General features: G+C 38.4%; 1 protein-coding gene across 1 annotated transcript; it reads right to left on the bottom strand.

Annotated features, from left to right (window-relative positions):
• Positions 1-1,827: 1,827 nt before the first annotated feature.
• On the bottom strand, positions 1,828-15,580 carry LOC306872597 (B-cell receptor CD22-like). The gene is made up of 10 exons (XM_079421214.1): positions 14,814-15,580; positions 4,863-4,931; positions 4,411-4,746; positions 4,064-4,312; positions 3,396-3,647; positions 3,035-3,283; positions 2,880-2,955; positions 2,639-2,681; positions 2,400-2,480; positions 1,828-2,078 (listed from the first exon to the last, which is right to left on the bottom strand). Exons 2-10 carry the CDS (start codon positions 4,918-4,920, stop codon positions 2,058-2,060), a joined length of 1,365 nt encoding a protein of 454 aa, XP_079277340.1. The 5' UTR covers positions 4,921-4,931; positions 14,814-15,580; the 3' UTR covers positions 1,828-2,057.
• Between the last annotated feature and the right edge of the window lie 2,946 nt (positions 15,581-18,526).

Genomic DNA, 18,526 nt, shown 5'->3' with positions numbered 1-18,526 from the left:
CAGGACTTTTACTTTCTGACCCCTGGACTATCCATCTCTGTCTATATCTGCTTGTTTTACACTCTTTGGTCACCAGGTGGTATTGTGAGCAAATGAAGCCTCCAGAAATTAACCCTTTTGTGAACCACTTGGCTGAAAAGCTGAAAAGCTTCATGAGACTCCATCTGGCCATCACTAACTGCAGTGATATGTACTTATTGGCACGTATTTCGCGTCTCGCTAAAAATTACCCTCAGGCACATTTATGCCATGATACCAGGTAGACGAAAGGGAGGGAGGACTTCACTTCTGTGGCTCTCTGCCTGTCTGTGATGTGAGTGTGCCGATCAATGTGTGCTACACTGTTGTGCTGCGCAGAGAAGCGGAGATGAGAAAAGCATCGAAAACTCAACAGAGTCTCAAGACCTCCCGACCCGACCTATGCATATATTCATTTATTAGAAAAAAAATAAACAAATAAATAAATAACAAAAATAAAAATCTCCCCAGAAAAAAGGGCACTTTCTCTCAAGGAAGAAAAAGGGCAGGTGCTCAAGCCCCCTTTGATGTCTATGTGTGCACGTGCCTGTATGTGTGTGTGTGTGTGTGTGTATGTACACATACATACATACACACATAAATAGAGGCATATTTCACTATTATAAAAATTATATATATTGTAATTGTATTGTCATCGCACACATCACAGATCTGCATTCAAACTTTTTTTTTTTTTTTGGCAATGGAATGCTTTCTATAATAAAATACATTGGTGATATTTCTTAATAATATATCATTAACATCAAACAAACATTAGAATTCTGTTCTCAGTGATTAAAGATTAAATGAAAAAAAACACTAAGTATGTAAATGGCCATTTAACAAAAGAAGTAGAAAGCCCGCTTTTTTGTAGCATCCGTTTCCATGGTGACTCGTTGATTCTTAGCTCTGTTAAGAATGTCTTAAGACATTACCATTCTTAAAACATGTTTGTTCACAGACCTGTTGTTGTATAGTAACATGAACCGTGACTACCCAGGTGAAAAACAGGTGCACTTCCATTATGTACTTAAAGTGCTCGATTTTTGCTCTCTAATTTTGTACTTAATACACTAAAAACGGTTATTTAGTACTTCTTAAGATAAACTTAAGATCATCTAAGTGTACTCAACTGTGCTATTTTGAGACACCATGAATATGAACTAAACTGCACTTTTAACATAATATCTCTGTATTAAAAAAAATGTATTTCGTCATCACTTATAGTACACTTGAACCATCTTTCATACATTAGAGCACTCAAGTACACTTGTTTTTCATCTGGGTATGCCAAGGACGTCTACATGCAAGGGTACTGTATAAGCATGCACACTCCCTGCAGACATTGATGTTCTCAAAAAATAAATAAATGAATAAACTCATGTGCATATGATCTTGTGGACTTACAGCAGTTGCCTCGCATGGTATCACAGAAACATTTGTATTTTAGAAAGAAAGCTAATTATGCTGCTTTGGAATAATGTCACCAGCAGGTGGTGCAAAGAACACACAAATATGGCATCTTCAGTGAGACAAACCAGGTGTGCATTCCCAAAATAATTGTTGGCTGGTCGCAAGCTCCATTGAACTCTATTGGTAAAGACATAACTTGCAACCATAGTTGCTTTTAGGAAATGCACCTCAGATTAGCACCAACTAACCAGTACACAGTACTGCGTAGGTCATAGTCCAGTACAATGTGTGTATTTCTAACAATCTCTATTGCTATTTATGCTGTTATACTGAGGTATTGAATGACAAAAGATTTGAATTACAGAATTATTGAATGATAGACAATGGCAAACTATTGCAGTCAGATCTTTCAGATCAGATCTTTATTTTCTGCCTTGAAAACACAAACAATGCCGCATAAGGTTAAATAATACTTTTAAAATGAAGCAAACTAAATATAAAATACAAACTGAAAAAAAAGACAGACTTGCACATTTGATGATATACTTGTATATAAGCTGTCAGAGCTATCCACACATAAGAGATACAAAAATGCTATAAAATGTTTTTGCCAGGTTTCCAAAACACTATGGTCTCTTCTTACCAAGCTGAAAGAAGAAAGAGTAATAAGAACATTAATAAATAATACTCTTAAATTTTTTTATGGAATGACTTTGATATTTAATCTTTAACAGTAAATGATATTCTTTGTATCATCTGCAAACCAGTGTGTTGACCAATCATCGCTAAGCTCTGTCCCCTTAGCTAACGGTGCTCTATCTGAAAACTTTTCATGCTTGTTCTCTTTAAAATTACCATATATTTAGTCAATAGACCTTTAACATTCTCACAATGACAGTGAAGAGGATTTCATTCATTTCTGCTGAACATGAGGAGAGTTTAATATTTTGTAAATCAGCAAAACTTACCCCTACATTCTCATAAATATGTATATTCATCTCAACATCACAAGCTTTATGTCTGTCATGATGGCGTCTGCAATGATTCATCTTTGACATGGAATAAAAGCACAGTAGAGATTATAAAATACTGATGTTTATGAAAAACTCAGTATATAAATTCACAACTACATTCAGGCTTTCAGTGCTTGATTTACCAATTAATTTACCTGATCAGGACACTACTGATAGCAAACACATTTTCTCACCTGAGACTCCTGTGTGTCATTTCTCTTTTTCATCCTGCTCCTCCTAAAAGATATTGAGTATGATCATTTGGTTTTTTAAGCAGAAAATCTGTTTGTCTAAACTGTTCAATAAAATTGAGTATTTCTGATTAGATATCAGTCTTCAAATCAGTCTGTCAACAAATCCTTCCCCTACACTGGATATTTCCAAAAATAAAAAAGACATTGCACTGGCTGTGATCAAATACTACACACATCTTACCCAATCAGCGCCATTGAGATGATAGCTGCTGCTCCACAAACCACTCCAATGGATATGTATAATATCACCAGACGTCCTACAACAGAGACAAAATAATAAAACATGTAAAGAGATTCATTAGATTCACTTTAGAAAGAGTAAATGAGCTGCTCTACCTTTAACAGTGACAGTAACAGCGTCTGATCTCTGGGATCCATGTTGATTGTGAGCCTCACAGTAGAAGCGTCCACTCTGTAGTGCACTGAAACTCTGTCCAGATCCAACAGATGAGCTTTGATCCTCCTTAAACCAGCTGAAGTTCAGAGCAGGTGGGTTTGAATCACTGCTGCAGATCAGAGTCACTGAATCTCCCTCCACTATTTCACCAGATCCAGTTATAGACACTGAGATGTTCCTGGGAGGGTCTTAAACAAACAAACAAATAAAAAATTTATATCATCAACAACCATATTAAAACTGACATCACAGATGTTTAGAGGATTAAATATCACAGTTACTGAACCATCATTTACTCACACATGACGTTTAAAGTCACAGCAGAGTATTTATTTATATCTTCATATCTGGACTTGCACTTGTATTCTCCACTGTGATCAGATCTGATCTTTGAGATGCTGTAGATTCTTCCAGATCCTACAGTCTCTCCTCCTTTAATCCAGCTGATTTCTGGAGGTGGGTTTGAATCACTGCTGCAGCTCAGAGTCACTGAATCTCCCTCCTTTATTTCACCAGATGGACTGATGGACACTGAGGCACTGTTTGGTGGGTCTAAAGATGACAAACGTGTAGTTCAAAACATAAAATTAATGAATGAATGATTGAATGATGCATTTATATAGCGCATTTATTGTTTATTGCCGTACACCCAAAGCGCTTTACAATCATGTGGGGGTCTCTCCTCAACCACCACCAGTGTGCAGCATCCACTTGGATGATGCGACGGCAGCCACAGTACAACGGCGCCAGTACACTCACCACACACCAGTTACAGGTGGAGAGGAGAGAGTCATAGAGCCAATCAAGTGGATGGGGATTACTGAGGCCATGATTGATAAGGGCCAGTGGAGGGAATTTGGCCAGGACACCGGGTTACACCCCTACTCTTTACGATTTTTAGTGACCACAGAGAGTCAGGACCTTTTTTTATTATTGTTAATAAAAATAACTAATGAATCTGTACTCACACATGACATTAAGATAAGAAGCAGGAGAGATGTAAGTGTGTCCCTGTAGAGCACAGCTATATCTGCCTGCATCCTCTCTTCTGACTGACTGCAGCAGGAGTTGATTGTTTCTGTCTCTTCTCTCAGTTAATGGCTGTGAGTTTCTGTACCAGATGAATGTTGCTCTGTCAGTCAGAGCGCAGCTGCTTTTACATGTCAGACGGACATTATGACCCTCTGTCACTCTCTCAGGAGACTCCACCTGAAGATCTGAACACAACACACACATTATATCTAGTGCTGCTGTCAGACACTGATTATTATTCAACATAATGCACAGAAGAAGAGTGAAACCTCATCAAAGTCACCTGTGACAGTAAGAGTCACTCCTGGATGACCAGTCCATTTACCATCAGTTCTATTAGTGATGAATCTGAAACAGTACATGTGTTCATCTTTTTGTGTCACATGACTCAGTCTGATGGTGCAGTCCTGCTGTTCATCTCCCAGATACTGAAGCCTCTGACTGTATTCAGGGTCCACAGACAGATCTGAATTCTCTTTACCCTTTTTTGTCCAGAGCACTTTACTGATCTGATATCCAGTAGGGTATGTATAAGTGCAGCTCATTATCACTGATGAGTCCTTTAGTGCACAGATGTGTGAAGGACTGTAACTCACACCCCAACCAGCACTATAAACCCCTGAAACACACAATTCATATAGAAACAAAATATCAACAGCTTGCTGTGCAAAAAGTTGGTGCAAACTGCATGCAAATCTCGTTATTGTTTCTTTCTGAAATGCTGCAGCAACTCACCATGAATCATGAACAGAAAGATCAGAGGAAGATGAGGAGCCATTCTGACTGACATCATCACAGCAACACCTACAACAAATGCACAGTGCCTTATAATTCAGCGGTTTATTTTAAACTCTCATTGTATTATTTTATAGGACAGTGCCTTATAAGCTTTACAGTTGCTGGTGCATGAAAAGGTCTTTATTATATTATTTCATTAATGCCTCGCCAGACTCATTGGTATGGACTAAAAAAAAAAAAAAAAAACTGTGAGGTTAACAAACTGTAGTTAAGACTGTATAAACTAAAGATATCTTCCTTTTTCTGTAAAGTGTGAACCAAGCACCATCTATAGCACCGAGACGCGCAAGTAAACAGAAGGAGAATAAAATATCATCTATATACCTGTCTTATACACAGTCAATACACACACAATCCTGTTCTGTTCACTGGTCAGACAATCAACATTTGCAATTGTTCTCTTAAACCTACATACAAAACATGTCACTTTCATGCAACTACTCAAAAACACAACAACAAAGACAAAAAAAAAAAAGCAGGTATAGTTGGCTGACAAGCATCATTTTTCTGGTGAAACTTGCTAACCTGGGGGCTTATTTTATAAAATGTTGTGCAGAAACCATCCTAAATTTGATCTTCCGATCATCTTTCAAATAGGTGTACTGTGATTCATAAAATTAATGCACATACAGAAAACGCATGAGTACGAGTCTCTTTCTGATGTGAAATCTATGAATCGCAAAATGATTTTGAACTTCAGCGCAAATGAATGATTTCAGTTCTCTGCTTGTAAACAACGCCTAATTAATGTCATTAAAGGGGTCATATGATGCGATTTCAAGTTTCCGGTCACACTTTATATTAGGTGGCCTTAACTATGTACTAACATCAAAAAGTAAGTACAATGTACTTATTGTGGCCATATTGCATTGCAAAACAATTTTGCTGCTATTGAGGTGGGATACGGGTTAGGTTAGGGACAGGTTTGGTGGTATGGGTAGGTTTAAGGTGGGTTAAGGTGTAAGGGATGCGTCAACAGTTTAATTATAAATGTAATTACAGAAAATAATTACAGATGTAACTACATAATCGTATTTTTAAAAATATAAGTACAATGTAAAAACATGTATGTACACAATAAGTGCATTGTATCAAATGATTAATTTAAATGTAGGTACATAGTAGTTAAGGCCACCTAATATAAAGTGGGACCAAGTTTCCTTTCTCTTTGGAGTGTTACAAGCTGTTTGTGCATAGATAAGATCCCTGAAGTTACAAAGACTAGAGTCTCAAAAACAAAGAGGTATTCTTTATTAAATTTAAGACTCGTCCACGCCCCCTAAAACGGCTCATTCAAACATACATTCGAACCTGGGAGTAGCCTGCCAGCTGTGCACAAAGGCTGTTTTTATAAAGTGGGGCAATTCCAACTATGCAAGTACATTTTCTTATTTAATGAATTTGCCACTGACAATTCAAACGTGAGTTTTGAGCAGTGTAGAGTACTGCTTGTTGTTTGTCATTTCCCTGATCACAAATGCAGACATGACAATGTTTACGCGATGCAACGTGACGTGTAAACAGACAGTATAAGTCATTATAATCAGTGATTATGTCTTGTATTCTTTGAATGTGTATTCTTTTTAGCAACGTCATATGACCCCTTTAACATGTAAGATCATCAGTCCTCATCCAAATCCTTTAATTTAGAACAGCGTGCTGCAAGAATAGCTTACATTTTAAAAAACCTGCAGTACTCTGACAAGAAAAAGTGCGTACGTTTGCTCAGACCCTGACGTGACGCTAAGCACTTTTCCATGTCAAAGCCAGTTTTTACAAATATGAGCCTGGATTTAAGTGTACAGATTTGACACTCTAAGTGTCATATCTGAGTGTACGCATGCTTTATAAATGAGGTTTATGACATCAACATCCAAAAGACAGTACATGATGCTTAAACTAGGAAATACTAGGTGATTGCTGCCAACATACAAAACCACTTCTTAACTTTTGAACCTAGTTACTGAGAACTGATACATGTGACAACTAGTCCCAGTCAAGCACACACACACACAAATATATATTTGATGATAATCAGTCTACAGAAAGAATATAAAATCATGTTCTTACCTGTTTCATCAAAACTCATGACCAGTGACAGCACTACAAATGATCAGAAAGAAACCAGTAATGGGGTTTTGATGTGGTTAGCACCTTATATTTTAGCAGGAGGATATGACACTTCATAGCATTAAGCAGAAGAGTTTTAACAAGGAAACTGAGAAATGTTGTCATATTTTGAGATATTCTAAGCTTTTTATTATTACTCTGGCCTTGTATCACTTCTCTATTGTTACTGGTTATCTTGTGAATCTCTAAATACAGCCATAAATACAGTTTCCTCTGTAGAGAGAGAGGTGGAAAAACAAGACAAGTTCAATCTCACAGCAGGATCTCTCTAGTGTTGCTGACTGTGTGATCACGTGACCCCAATGAGAGACAGACAGACGAGTGCTGACCTCACAGACCTGTTGTTCTGGTATCTGTAGTTAAAGGTCCCATATTGTACACCTTTCTGGAGTTTTATTTCAGGTTTTGATGTCCTTAAGAATATATATTTGTGGTATAAGTACCAAAAACCATCTCAATATATTTTTACAGCTCTTATCTCAGGAACTCTGCTAAGAACAGGCCGATTTTGGCCTGTCTAATTAATATTCTGATTGGCCTGTTGTTTTCTGAGTGATGCACAGCTAGGCTAACCACAGGGTCATGTAGGGCCGACGTCACAATTACATCACAGCGCTAGCTGGAGGCAAAACAAAGGGAAAACTGGAGGCGGCCCATTCAAACCAGCGCAGATTCGGCTACATAAGGAGCTTAAAATATCTTCTTGTTGTGATGTTGGGTGCCAGAATCGACGTAATACAGCCTCAAATTAGTAATTTGATTGCATACCTGCTGCCACTGACAGACGAAAAAACCGATGACAGCTGTGGTTAAACGTGATAAAACGAGTAGACTGGACAGAAACGATCGTCAAACATGCTCACGTTTGCAGTGCACAAAGGTTCAATAAAGTATTGTGTTTTGTTGTTATGGGCCTAGTTTTCTTGCATCTCACGACTATGTCGTGTATGAAATAATGTCTGTGTGCATGTGTGTAAAACAACAAACTGACGAAATTTCAGTTTTAACAATATGGGACCTGTAAGGCAGATGTTTCTATGTTACAACACCACAGTTGTCTTTTATCCCTTGTGAAAAAGAAGTGCACTTAAGTATACTTTTATATATTGTACTTATTGCAGAAATAATATACTTTAAAATAACACACATAAGTGCAAATTAAAGGTTATTTTCAACGCTTAAATACATTGTATTTGTAATTAACTTCAAATGTATCACATTTTAAAGGGATATTAAATGCAATAAGTTGAACTTTCGAGTAATTGTTTTAAACCACTTAAGTGGTACTTTTTAGTACATCTTTATATGTACTTTCATAATTGTTTCTAATGTCTTTAAAATATGGTTAAAGTGTACTACTAATGTCAAGCAATTAATGTTAACTAAAATATACTTTAATGTCAGTTAACAATATACTTAAGCATGAATTAAATTTAATATTTTGGGTCGGATTTTTTAGTTTTTTAAAACAGGGCTGTATCATCCGCTAGTTGATTAATTAAAGTACTTCTACCAGCAATATGAATTCCTTCTAGCTTACTATCCTTAATAAAATGACAGAGCACTTGAGCTACAATAAGAAAGAGGTATATGGATGCTGCTGAATACCTCTCTCTAAAAGAAATCTCTGTGTAGTGCTGTGTCCTCATTTCACTGAGCTGTCCCACCCCCCACGCATACAAAGTTTTAATCGCATTACAAAAAAAAAAAGGCCTGAAACCAAAATGCTCTAAAAAAAAAAAAATAAAATAAAAAAAAAAAAAAAAAAAATGAAAGGATGCTCAATAGTGTCAAAAGCTTTGAAGAAGTCCAAAAACAGAATTAAACTATCGTCCTCAATAAGTTCAGAGTAATCAATGAGGTCAAAAACAAGTCTAATATTATTAAAGATATGATGATTTTTCATGAAACCTGACTGATTTTCATCAATAATGGAGTTCAAAATCAATTTAAAACATTTAGAGAAAATAAGAGCAAACAATTTATAATCATTATTAAGAAGGCTAACAGGTCTCCAATTGTCCAAGAGAAGAGTGTCCTTTTTAGGTTTAGGTATTAAACAAATGACACCTTGCTTCATCTTAACAGAAAACTCAGAGTAATTTAAACTCTCTGTATACACTTGCAGGAGGAACGGAGATAACGGCTCAGAATATAACTTATCCCATCACTACCAGGCAACTTGTTATTTTTTAACTGTAAAATTGAATCCTTAACCTCATTGATAGTAATTGACGGGTCGCATAACATTTTTTCATCATGACTAATAATATTAACATTACCAAGATGCTTACTGAAAGTGTTCAGATCGGCAAGATTAAATTTAGATTTATACAAATTTTAGTAAAACTTATAGCAAAATTGGGAAATTTCATTAGGATTTTTTGACACAACCCCTCCAATATTTAATTGACAAATAGAATTTTTCTCAATTAAGCTTAAAAAAGTATTTGTTCTCCGTGTTCAAGCCACCTTTGCCTTGATCTTACAATAGCACCTTCTGCACTTAATTTATTCAAGTCATCCAACTTAATTTTTAAATCAACTAAATAAGTTCTTTGACTATCGGACAAATTTTCAGGCAAGATCTTGGTAACAGACGAGATTTCACTAACAATATTGACTTCTTCAAGATGTTTAAATTTAGCCAAATTACCACTAAATTTTCTGAGGTATTTCCCAATTTCATATTTTAACAATTCCCAGTTTAATCCAAAATAATTTTCTCGTTTTGCTTTGCTCCAATAAAGAACAATAAGTCTTTCCAGCTCTGACTTCACCTCATTACTATTAAGTAACGAACTATTCATTTCCCAATAAGAAGAGCCCATGTTAAGTATAGCTTCAGGAGAAAACATGATTTTAATAGAGACAGCCTTATGATCTGTTAATGGCATTGTAGAGATATCAGCATATACATTTATCTTAATCTAAATTCCTAGAGACTAACCAAAAATCAATTTGTGAAAGTCTAGATGAATTTTTATTGCTCCACGTGTATTCTCTGTCATTCGTATTTTTAACCCTCCAGATATCTACAAGCTCTAATCTATGCATAAAAGCTTTCAAAACTGTGTTTGAGTTTGATGGGTGACCAGGTGACCACCTATCAAGCGATTCATTTAGGACAGTATTAAAATCACCTCCAATCACTACGTAAGCATAAGGAAATTTTGACTGCCAGTAAGTAAGCTTATCTTCCAAAACAAATAATAACTGATCATTCTCAGATCTAGAGCTATACCCATAATAATTAACAACAATAAGAATTATATTGTAACATTTTAGAATTAACTAAATAAAGTACCCATACTCATCACAGTGTGCAACACCTCACCTGCAAAATTATTTTTTAAAACAGGAAACGCCCGCAGAGTGCTCTGAACCATGAGAAAACCATATCTCACTACCCCACTGCGACTTCCAAAAATTAACATCTTCATCATTAGAATGTGACTCTTGAAAAAAACTAAAAGTAAGAACCAAACTGTCTAGAAAATAAAAAAATAAGGCCTTGCATTTAAATGATCTCTTAAACCCCTAGCATTTAAGGACACAACAGAAAAAGACATTTAGAGAACTGGAACAATTAACCTGCTTTAAGAAAGTTCTATGAACTTAGATTTTTGAAAATAGTTCGCAAAGCCAAAAAATGCTAAAAAAAAAGCAGTAGCATATAAAATATCAAAAATTACAAAAAGAACTAAAGAAAAATAAATTGAGGCAGTTCCTTAAATGTATAAAATAAAGGACAATTGCTGACAATTCTGGAATTTCAGTCAAATACATGCTTATTTCACTGCTTATAAAACATGCAATATGCTTCAAATGATCATTCATATCTAGCCTATAAATACACTGCTTTAGCGAAAAGACAAATGGATGTAGTTTTTTTGTGAAAACAGCATTGACACCATGAATGGTTGTCCCCTCCACCATGTTTAAAGTTTATGACCCGCCCAACTCGAGAACTCTGGTGTCTTGAGTTTCCCAGTAGTAAACACGACTTGAGAGGCGTCCATGTCCAATTTCTGATTAGGAAACTTGTATTTACGATAATTCCGATAGCAAGTGATGGCAGCATATGCATAAGTGCGTTATAACTTATATACTTACCGCCACCACTCCTAATTGAGTTTGTAGATAGAGTGTCAATGGTCAATTTGAGAGATAAGTGGTGGTGGTTTTCACTTATAAGTATGCGATCTGCCGTAAAGCAAGAAGAAGAAGACGCGCCGACCAGGGATTGAAATTAACTTTTTCACTCACTAGCCAATTTGGCTGCTAAATTTTTAAGTTTCCTTCCAGGAACTTCGAGCTGCGTCGAAATGCATATGGGAACGCCTTCAGCGTGACCAGGCTCTGAATATGATGTGTAATCAGTCAAACAAGGGCGAGGCGTCACGGGCGGGGTGACGTCACGACCAGGAAGCATATAAGCACGTGCGGCAGGGCCGGCTTCAGCTTTTTGTCATTCAGCGAAGCGCTCTGTGTGTGTCAGTCTTATTTACTGTTGTTTGTCCTAGTTTTAAGTGGAAAGTATTCAGTATCATGCCAAAGCCAAGGGCAAGCTCAGGGGTGAAGCTTTCAGACCACGTTTTGAGTCGTGTGTGCATCCTTGCCCTCGCTATATCACGAGCGAGGACACACACGATTTGTGCGTGGTCTGCCTGTGTGCGGAGCACGCAGAATCGGTCTCCGCACCCAGAGGGCTCTCTTCGAGAAGGGAGCCTTCGCGAGCTCCCCACGCGGTGCCGGTCCCGCTGCTGCCGAGGCAGAGCGGCGGCTGCACTCGTGGGGCTCGCAGGCTGATCTTGCTGGCGAGTGTGAGACGGGCATGTCCTTATCTCCTCCCGTATCCGCCAGATCTGGCGCCCCGTCTCTCGGTGTGGAAGCTGTCTCTTCCCCCGAGACGAGGGCTCAATGCTTCGTCTCTCTTCCTCTGAGGAGGTTGATGTGACAAGCGTTCACGAGGGTTCATGAGGTCCTCGCCCGGAGTGATGGAAGCTGTTGGTGTGACCCCTGAGGGGGCACAGCTCATAGCTTCCGGTCTGTCAACCGAGGTTGTCGAGACCATCCTCCAATCCAGAGCTCCCTCTACGAGGAAACTGTACGCCTTGAAGTGGAGGCTCTTCACTTCTTGGTGCGGGGACCGCCAGCTCGACCCAGTCAACTGCCCCGTTGGTGCAGTACTGGAGTTCCTGCAGGCCCGTTTCTCCGCAGGGGTAACCCATTACACTGTTAAGGTCTACGTGGCAGCTATTTCGTCATACCACGCCCTTACCAGTGGCCAGTCAGTGGGTAGACACCCCCTGGTTACACGTTTCCTCCGCGGTGCGCTGAGGCTGAGGCCTCCGGTACGATCTCGTCCCTACGTGGGATCTGGCTGTGGTTCTGGAGGCTCTGTGCAATGCACCTTTCGAGCCCATTCAGGAGATAACTGAGAGACTCCTCACTATCAAGACTTGGCTATCACCTCTCTGAGGAGGGTGAGTGACCTTCAGGCCCTGACTACGGCCTCTATTCACTTTGCGCCCGGTTCGGCGAAAGTATTCCTCTACCCCTGCGTGGGGTATGTTCCGAAGGTCCCATAGGTCGTTCCACAGCCGGTCGTACTGAAGGCCTTCTGCCTCCTCCCTTCGGGGAGCCAAACCAGGAGAAGCACAACCGTATGTGTCCAGTGCGAGCACTAGACGCATACATCCACAGGTCCTCCCTGTGGAGAAAGTCGGACCAGCTGCCCGTGTGCTATGGTCCGCCTAGGAGGGGTCTTCCTGCTACGAAGCCCTCCTCTTAGTAGGTGGATTGTGGGTGCCATGGCTTTGGCATACGAGGCCTCTGAGCTCCCCCCGCCGGTGGGAGTCAGAGCGCACTCAACCCGAGGTGTGGCGGCCTCCAAGGCCTTCTGGGCAGGTGTTCCATGCAGGACATCTGCAACGCAGCTGGGTGGTCCACGCCCCTGACTTTCGTTAGGTTCTTTGACCTCGACATCCGAGCCACTTCCGGCTCCTCTGTCCTTTCGTCCTGACACCAGGTAGGGACTTGTCAGTCTGGCGGCGTTGGTATCTCGTTCCCATATGCGTTTCGACGCAGCTCGAAGTTCCTGGAAGGGAACGTCTCAGGTTACGTATGTAACCATGGTTCCCTGAAGGGAACGAGACGCTGCGTCGCGTTGCCACACTTCCGGCATCCCTGCCAGCGCTTGCTTCATGACTTGAAGCTGAAGCCGGCTCTGCCGCACGTGCTTATATGCTTCCTGGTCGTGACGTCACCCCGCCCATGACGCCTCGCCCTTGTTTGACTGATTACACATCATATTCAGAGCCTGGTCACGCTGAAGGCGTTCCCATATGCGTTTTGATGTAGCGTCTCGTTCCCTTCAGGGAACCATAGTTACATACGTAACCTGAGACGTTACTGGCCATTCAAAACTTCTACTAGCCAAAAAAAAAAAAAAAAAACCCTGAAATAAACCAACAGCTTGAGGCTGTCTACACTGGACGTGACAAAGCGATCATTGCAAATCATTTTGTGTCATTACTAAGGGTGTGCGATATTGACAAAAAAAAAATCTCTATTTTCTGGGATTTTATCGTAAAGAAAAACCATTCATATGCTGATTCTTGATGTCTCTGTGTGTCTAAATATAACTGGAGTTCAATTTTTTATATGCATTATATAGATTTGCATGCTGTAGTTTCACAGGGTTAATTATGAAAACCCTTAACATATAAAATAAATAAAAGCTATTTTGATTGTAAGATCAATTCATGATTACTGTCTCATCATATTAAAAGAGCTAAGAGCTGCTCACTGCACAGCACTGACCTCTCTGCTTTACAGCACCACATGCATTACTACAGAGAGATATCTAACACAGAAGTCAAGGGCCAAGAGCCCAACTAAAGCAAACACTGATCTCCATGATGGTGGCATCATTTTTAACCAATAAAACATCAACATCTGATCCTCTGTAATTCTCAATAACAGCAGGTATTCATCAATAAAGCACAATCATCATTTAATTAGCCATGCAATTATCTCATTAACTTTAACTCTTTGAGGACTTGGGATATGACTTGAAGACTTGTTTGTGACTTGAAAGTCCCACCTCTGCTACACACTGACTAAAATTCAAAAAGTGAAAAAGCATAATAGGACGCCTTTAAATCCTATTGTTACTGAGAATGTCCCTATGTGTTATCCAGCCTCAATCTCTCCTACACCACACACATACACACACAATATTTTATGATAATGAATCTGAAGAAAGATAATAAAGTAATGTTCTTACCCTTTTCACCAACACTCATGACCAGTGAAAGCAATACAAATGGTTAATTTGAAACCAGCACTGTGGTTTGACAGACGTGTGATGCATGCATGTTATATTTATATATTTATATATTTGAATGCGGTTATGACACTTCACCTTGTGCAGATATAGTGTTAATAGCCATCATCACAGTAATGTCATTAGACTAAATGCATACAACAGCAGTTAAACTTTAAGAAACTGTACATCAGTCAATAAAATGTTTTGCAAACCAATATGCATATGTTTTTAATTGACCAAGAAGAATTAGAGTTGTTTCTTCTGAATGTTGAAAGGTTCCCATCCTTTTTAGGTCTTCTAAGTCTTTATTTATTTTTTCCCTAAAACTCTAAATATGGTCATAAATAGTTTTCACTTTAGTGAAAAAAGTGTGAGAAACAAAACAAAAGAAGAAGACATAAATAAATGATAACTTCACCCACCAGATCTGTGCTCCCTCGCCTGATGGTTTGAGTGGTCTCAAGTCAAGGGGTTTTCCAAGTTAACTGTGTGATCACATGACCCTTGTGAGAGAAGGCAGGGCTGCCAACTCTCATGCCTTTGCCACTGTCTTCACACCACACGTTAATTTTCTCATGCAGTCAAAAAAGCAAACTGAAAGCAAGAGCACTCTCAGTTAAAAGTGTCTGAACAGGACATTGGAGAAACACATTTGGCAACCTGTCCAGTGTGTGTTTGTGTTTGCACTCTGGGGGTGTTCCAGAAAGTAGGTTATGTGACATACCCGGTCTGGATCATCCATGCTTTCCTAATGTTGCGATCAGAAGGAAGGCTATGCAAAGGTTGTACAGCATCTTGTTTTCTTCGGAGGCATCTTTGTCATATGGTTTTTGCAGGGACCTGCATGGTTGCCTCTCTCGTAAACACTACATGTACAATCAGGTGAGCGGGGCTAAACAGGCAGTGATGTTGAAGCAGGCATTGATCATCGTCTGCGGAGGCGGTGCTTATCCACACTATTATATCATTACCCCTATTCGGACACTATTTTTTCTCAAGGGGACGTAAGTGATTTTCACCATTTACAGGGGGTAGTTGGTGATTTTAATGCCGTCCGAATCCAGGATGTCAGTGTTTTTCTCTCACCACCCCCGTAAAAATCCCCGGCCGAATTACCTACTGATATTTGACAAACACCAAGGTCGTGTGCTAATTTAATTGCCATCCGAATCCACATCTCTGAGTTTACGAGAAAAAACTGATTCAAAATTCAGTGTTTAAACCCTTTTTGAGCATATTCATTACTGAAATGCTGGAAAGTATTTAAAAAGAACAATACTAGTGATGGGGAAATGAAGCTTCATGAAGCATTAAGCTTTTCAGGCAAGTGGTTCACAAAAGGGTTAATTTCTGGAGGCTTCATTTGCTCACAATACCACCTGGTGACCAAAGAGTGTAAAACAAGCAGATATATTACAGACAGAGGTGGATAGTCCAGGGGTCAGAAAGTAAAAGTCCTGCCATATGTTTATTCCACCCATGAACTCAGCAGCTGATTTCACCAGAGGAGGAACCAAGACATTACTTTCATCCAACTACTTTTAATGTAGTTTTCAAGTATTTTAATTCATACAATAATATATATTTATTTCAATCCCATGCTGAAAAAAATAAAATAAAAACATAATTTGTAATGGTTTTACTGATTTATAATGAGAATTGTATTGGTTGTAATGGAAACTGCAGTGTGCCTATTGGTCTCTACTTGTAATTGGTTGTAAAAAAAAAAAAAAAACTAAATCCTAATGTAATGTGTCCCAAAACACACTACAGGACACCATTATTTAATTGTTTTAATGGTTAAAAGTTGATAGTTTGCAATGGTATTTGTAGTGGAAATCAGTAGAATTTCTGTGATGATTTCTATTGTTTTTTTCAGCAGGGTCACCATGGGTTTTGTGATGTTATTTGCCATAAATGCGACAGGATTGCTTCAATATTATGAGATATATAGCGACTGTGTGTACTGTAGTTGTGGTGGGCCTATTTGGGAGAAAATGCAGGGCCGTATTTTAACTCCCAGTCTATCCCTGGTTCTCGTTTTACCATGAGATGCCTGCACATAGATCCTTGCCTCTGCCTGTTTTCCCCAGCTAACACAGGAAGTAAGGGTCAAGAGCCCAGCTAAAGCAAACACTGATCTCCATGATGATGATATAATTTTAACCAATAAAACATCAACATCTGATCCTCTGTAATTCTCAATAACAGCAGGTGTTCATAACTAATACACAATCATCATTTAATTAGTCACTTAATTATCTCATTAACTTTAAATCTTTGAGGAATTGGGACTTGAGACTTGCTTGTGACTTGAAAGTCCCACCTCTGCCCACTTAAACTCAATTTATTAAAATCTAGGACTCAACACTGGACTTGGACACTGGACTCGGATACAACACTGTGCGAGTATGAAATATTATATTACTGTGTAAAAAGATAATCACTATGCTTAAAAAAAAATATATTTTTTTTTTTGTAATGTTCGGATCATTTGAAATCAAAATAACAGTGGTAAATAGCCGTGGATCATAGCTCACTACAAATAAAGCACAATGAGCCCGTGCTGCTTCTGCACCGCATATGAACCGAACAAACTGCACTGCAAAAAAACGCTTAATTTTGTTTACTCTTTGCTGATACACTGTGCTCATAGGCACCAGAGATTTGAGAATCAGTGAAGACATTAGCGATTTCGGAGTCAACGTACAACGAGAGTAGATTCCAGTACTGGAGTTGACTTCGACTCTAGAGCTATTCAGAGCCGGGGAATCGAGTCTTTTGGAGTTGACTCCCCATCCCTTATAGTTAGGCAAAACTGATGTTGGTAGGTCATGTGACAGTAACAACATGGCAAATATAGTACATCCAGATTACATTTATACTGCACATACTCATACCATATAGAACATACTCTTTTTGCAGTCGCAAAGTAATTACTTTTTTCAAAAAAGTACTGTACTCGAGAGAGTACTCATGTTCTGAACGCCGCAGACTGAGGACATCTGCAGGTCAAACACGTGTAAATACAAGGAAGGACTGAAAACACAAGATACAGTACTACAATACAATTTAATAAAAGAGCAATGTACAATATCTTTAAAAAAAAAACTGAATAGAATATGTAAAAATTAACATATAATGAGCTCTTCCTTGATTATATTTGTTTTTAGATGTAGTTTTTGATTGTTGTAAATGAAGATTGTTTTCATTCTAATTAATATGATATTTGTATGCTTTACTACATAAAAATATCATGTTTAATATGTAATGCAATAATTTTCATTTTTTGGGAACCTATCCCTTTAATGTAAATAAAGACACTACTGTGAATCATTCGGGGCTCCACACACAGAGAGACAGAAAAAGTCCGTAAAATGTTTTGCCAAATGTCCCAAACACTATGGCCTGTCACGCTGAAAGAAAGTAAATTAATACATTAATAAATAATGCACTTCAAATCTCTGGTCAGTATAAAATGACTTGAATGACTTGATTGTGAACAGTGAATTATATTTTCTGCACCATATACTTTGTCAATAGACATTTGATATTAAAGAAAATGAGTGAGAACACTTACCATTGTATTCTCATACACAGGTTCAGTCATCTCAATATCACAAACATTACGTTTCTCATCATGAGGTCTGGAATCATTCATCTTTGCCATTGAAGAAAAAAAAGAATAGAGAGAAAACTGAATAAAAAATGGACAAATGTATAATAACTATTAAGTCAGCTATAATAACAATTACATAAGTGTTCATATCAACAGACTATAACAACTTACCGTTACATTCCCATACAAAGGTTCAGTCAACTCCACATCAGCTGCTGTACATCTGCCATGATCAGGTCTGGAATGATTCATCTTTGACATTTAGGAAACAGAGACAAATGTAGAGACAAAATAAATAACTAGCAGGCACATTCACATATTTCTAAAGTCCAAGTCAAGTCTCAAGTCTTCATTCAGCTGCGAATCAAGTGCAAATTGAGTCAAGTTTCCATCGCTGATAACTAATGCTTATAAATGAACCATCACAACTGCATTCGGACTTTCAGTCTTTTAGTTAGTTAATTTATTGATGAGAAATTAATTACTAAAATCATTTTTTCTCACCTGTGTTTCAAG

The sequence above is a fragment of the Barbus barbus genome, assembly GCF_936440315.1.
Source record: "Barbus barbus genome assembly, chromosome: 7".
In the NCBI taxonomy this organism is placed as follows: Eukaryota; Metazoa; Chordata; class Actinopteri; order Cypriniformes; family Cyprinidae; genus Barbus; species Barbus barbus.
The sequence above is the reverse complement of the archived record's forward strand: the minus strand, read 5'-3'. Positions and strand labels throughout refer to the sequence as shown.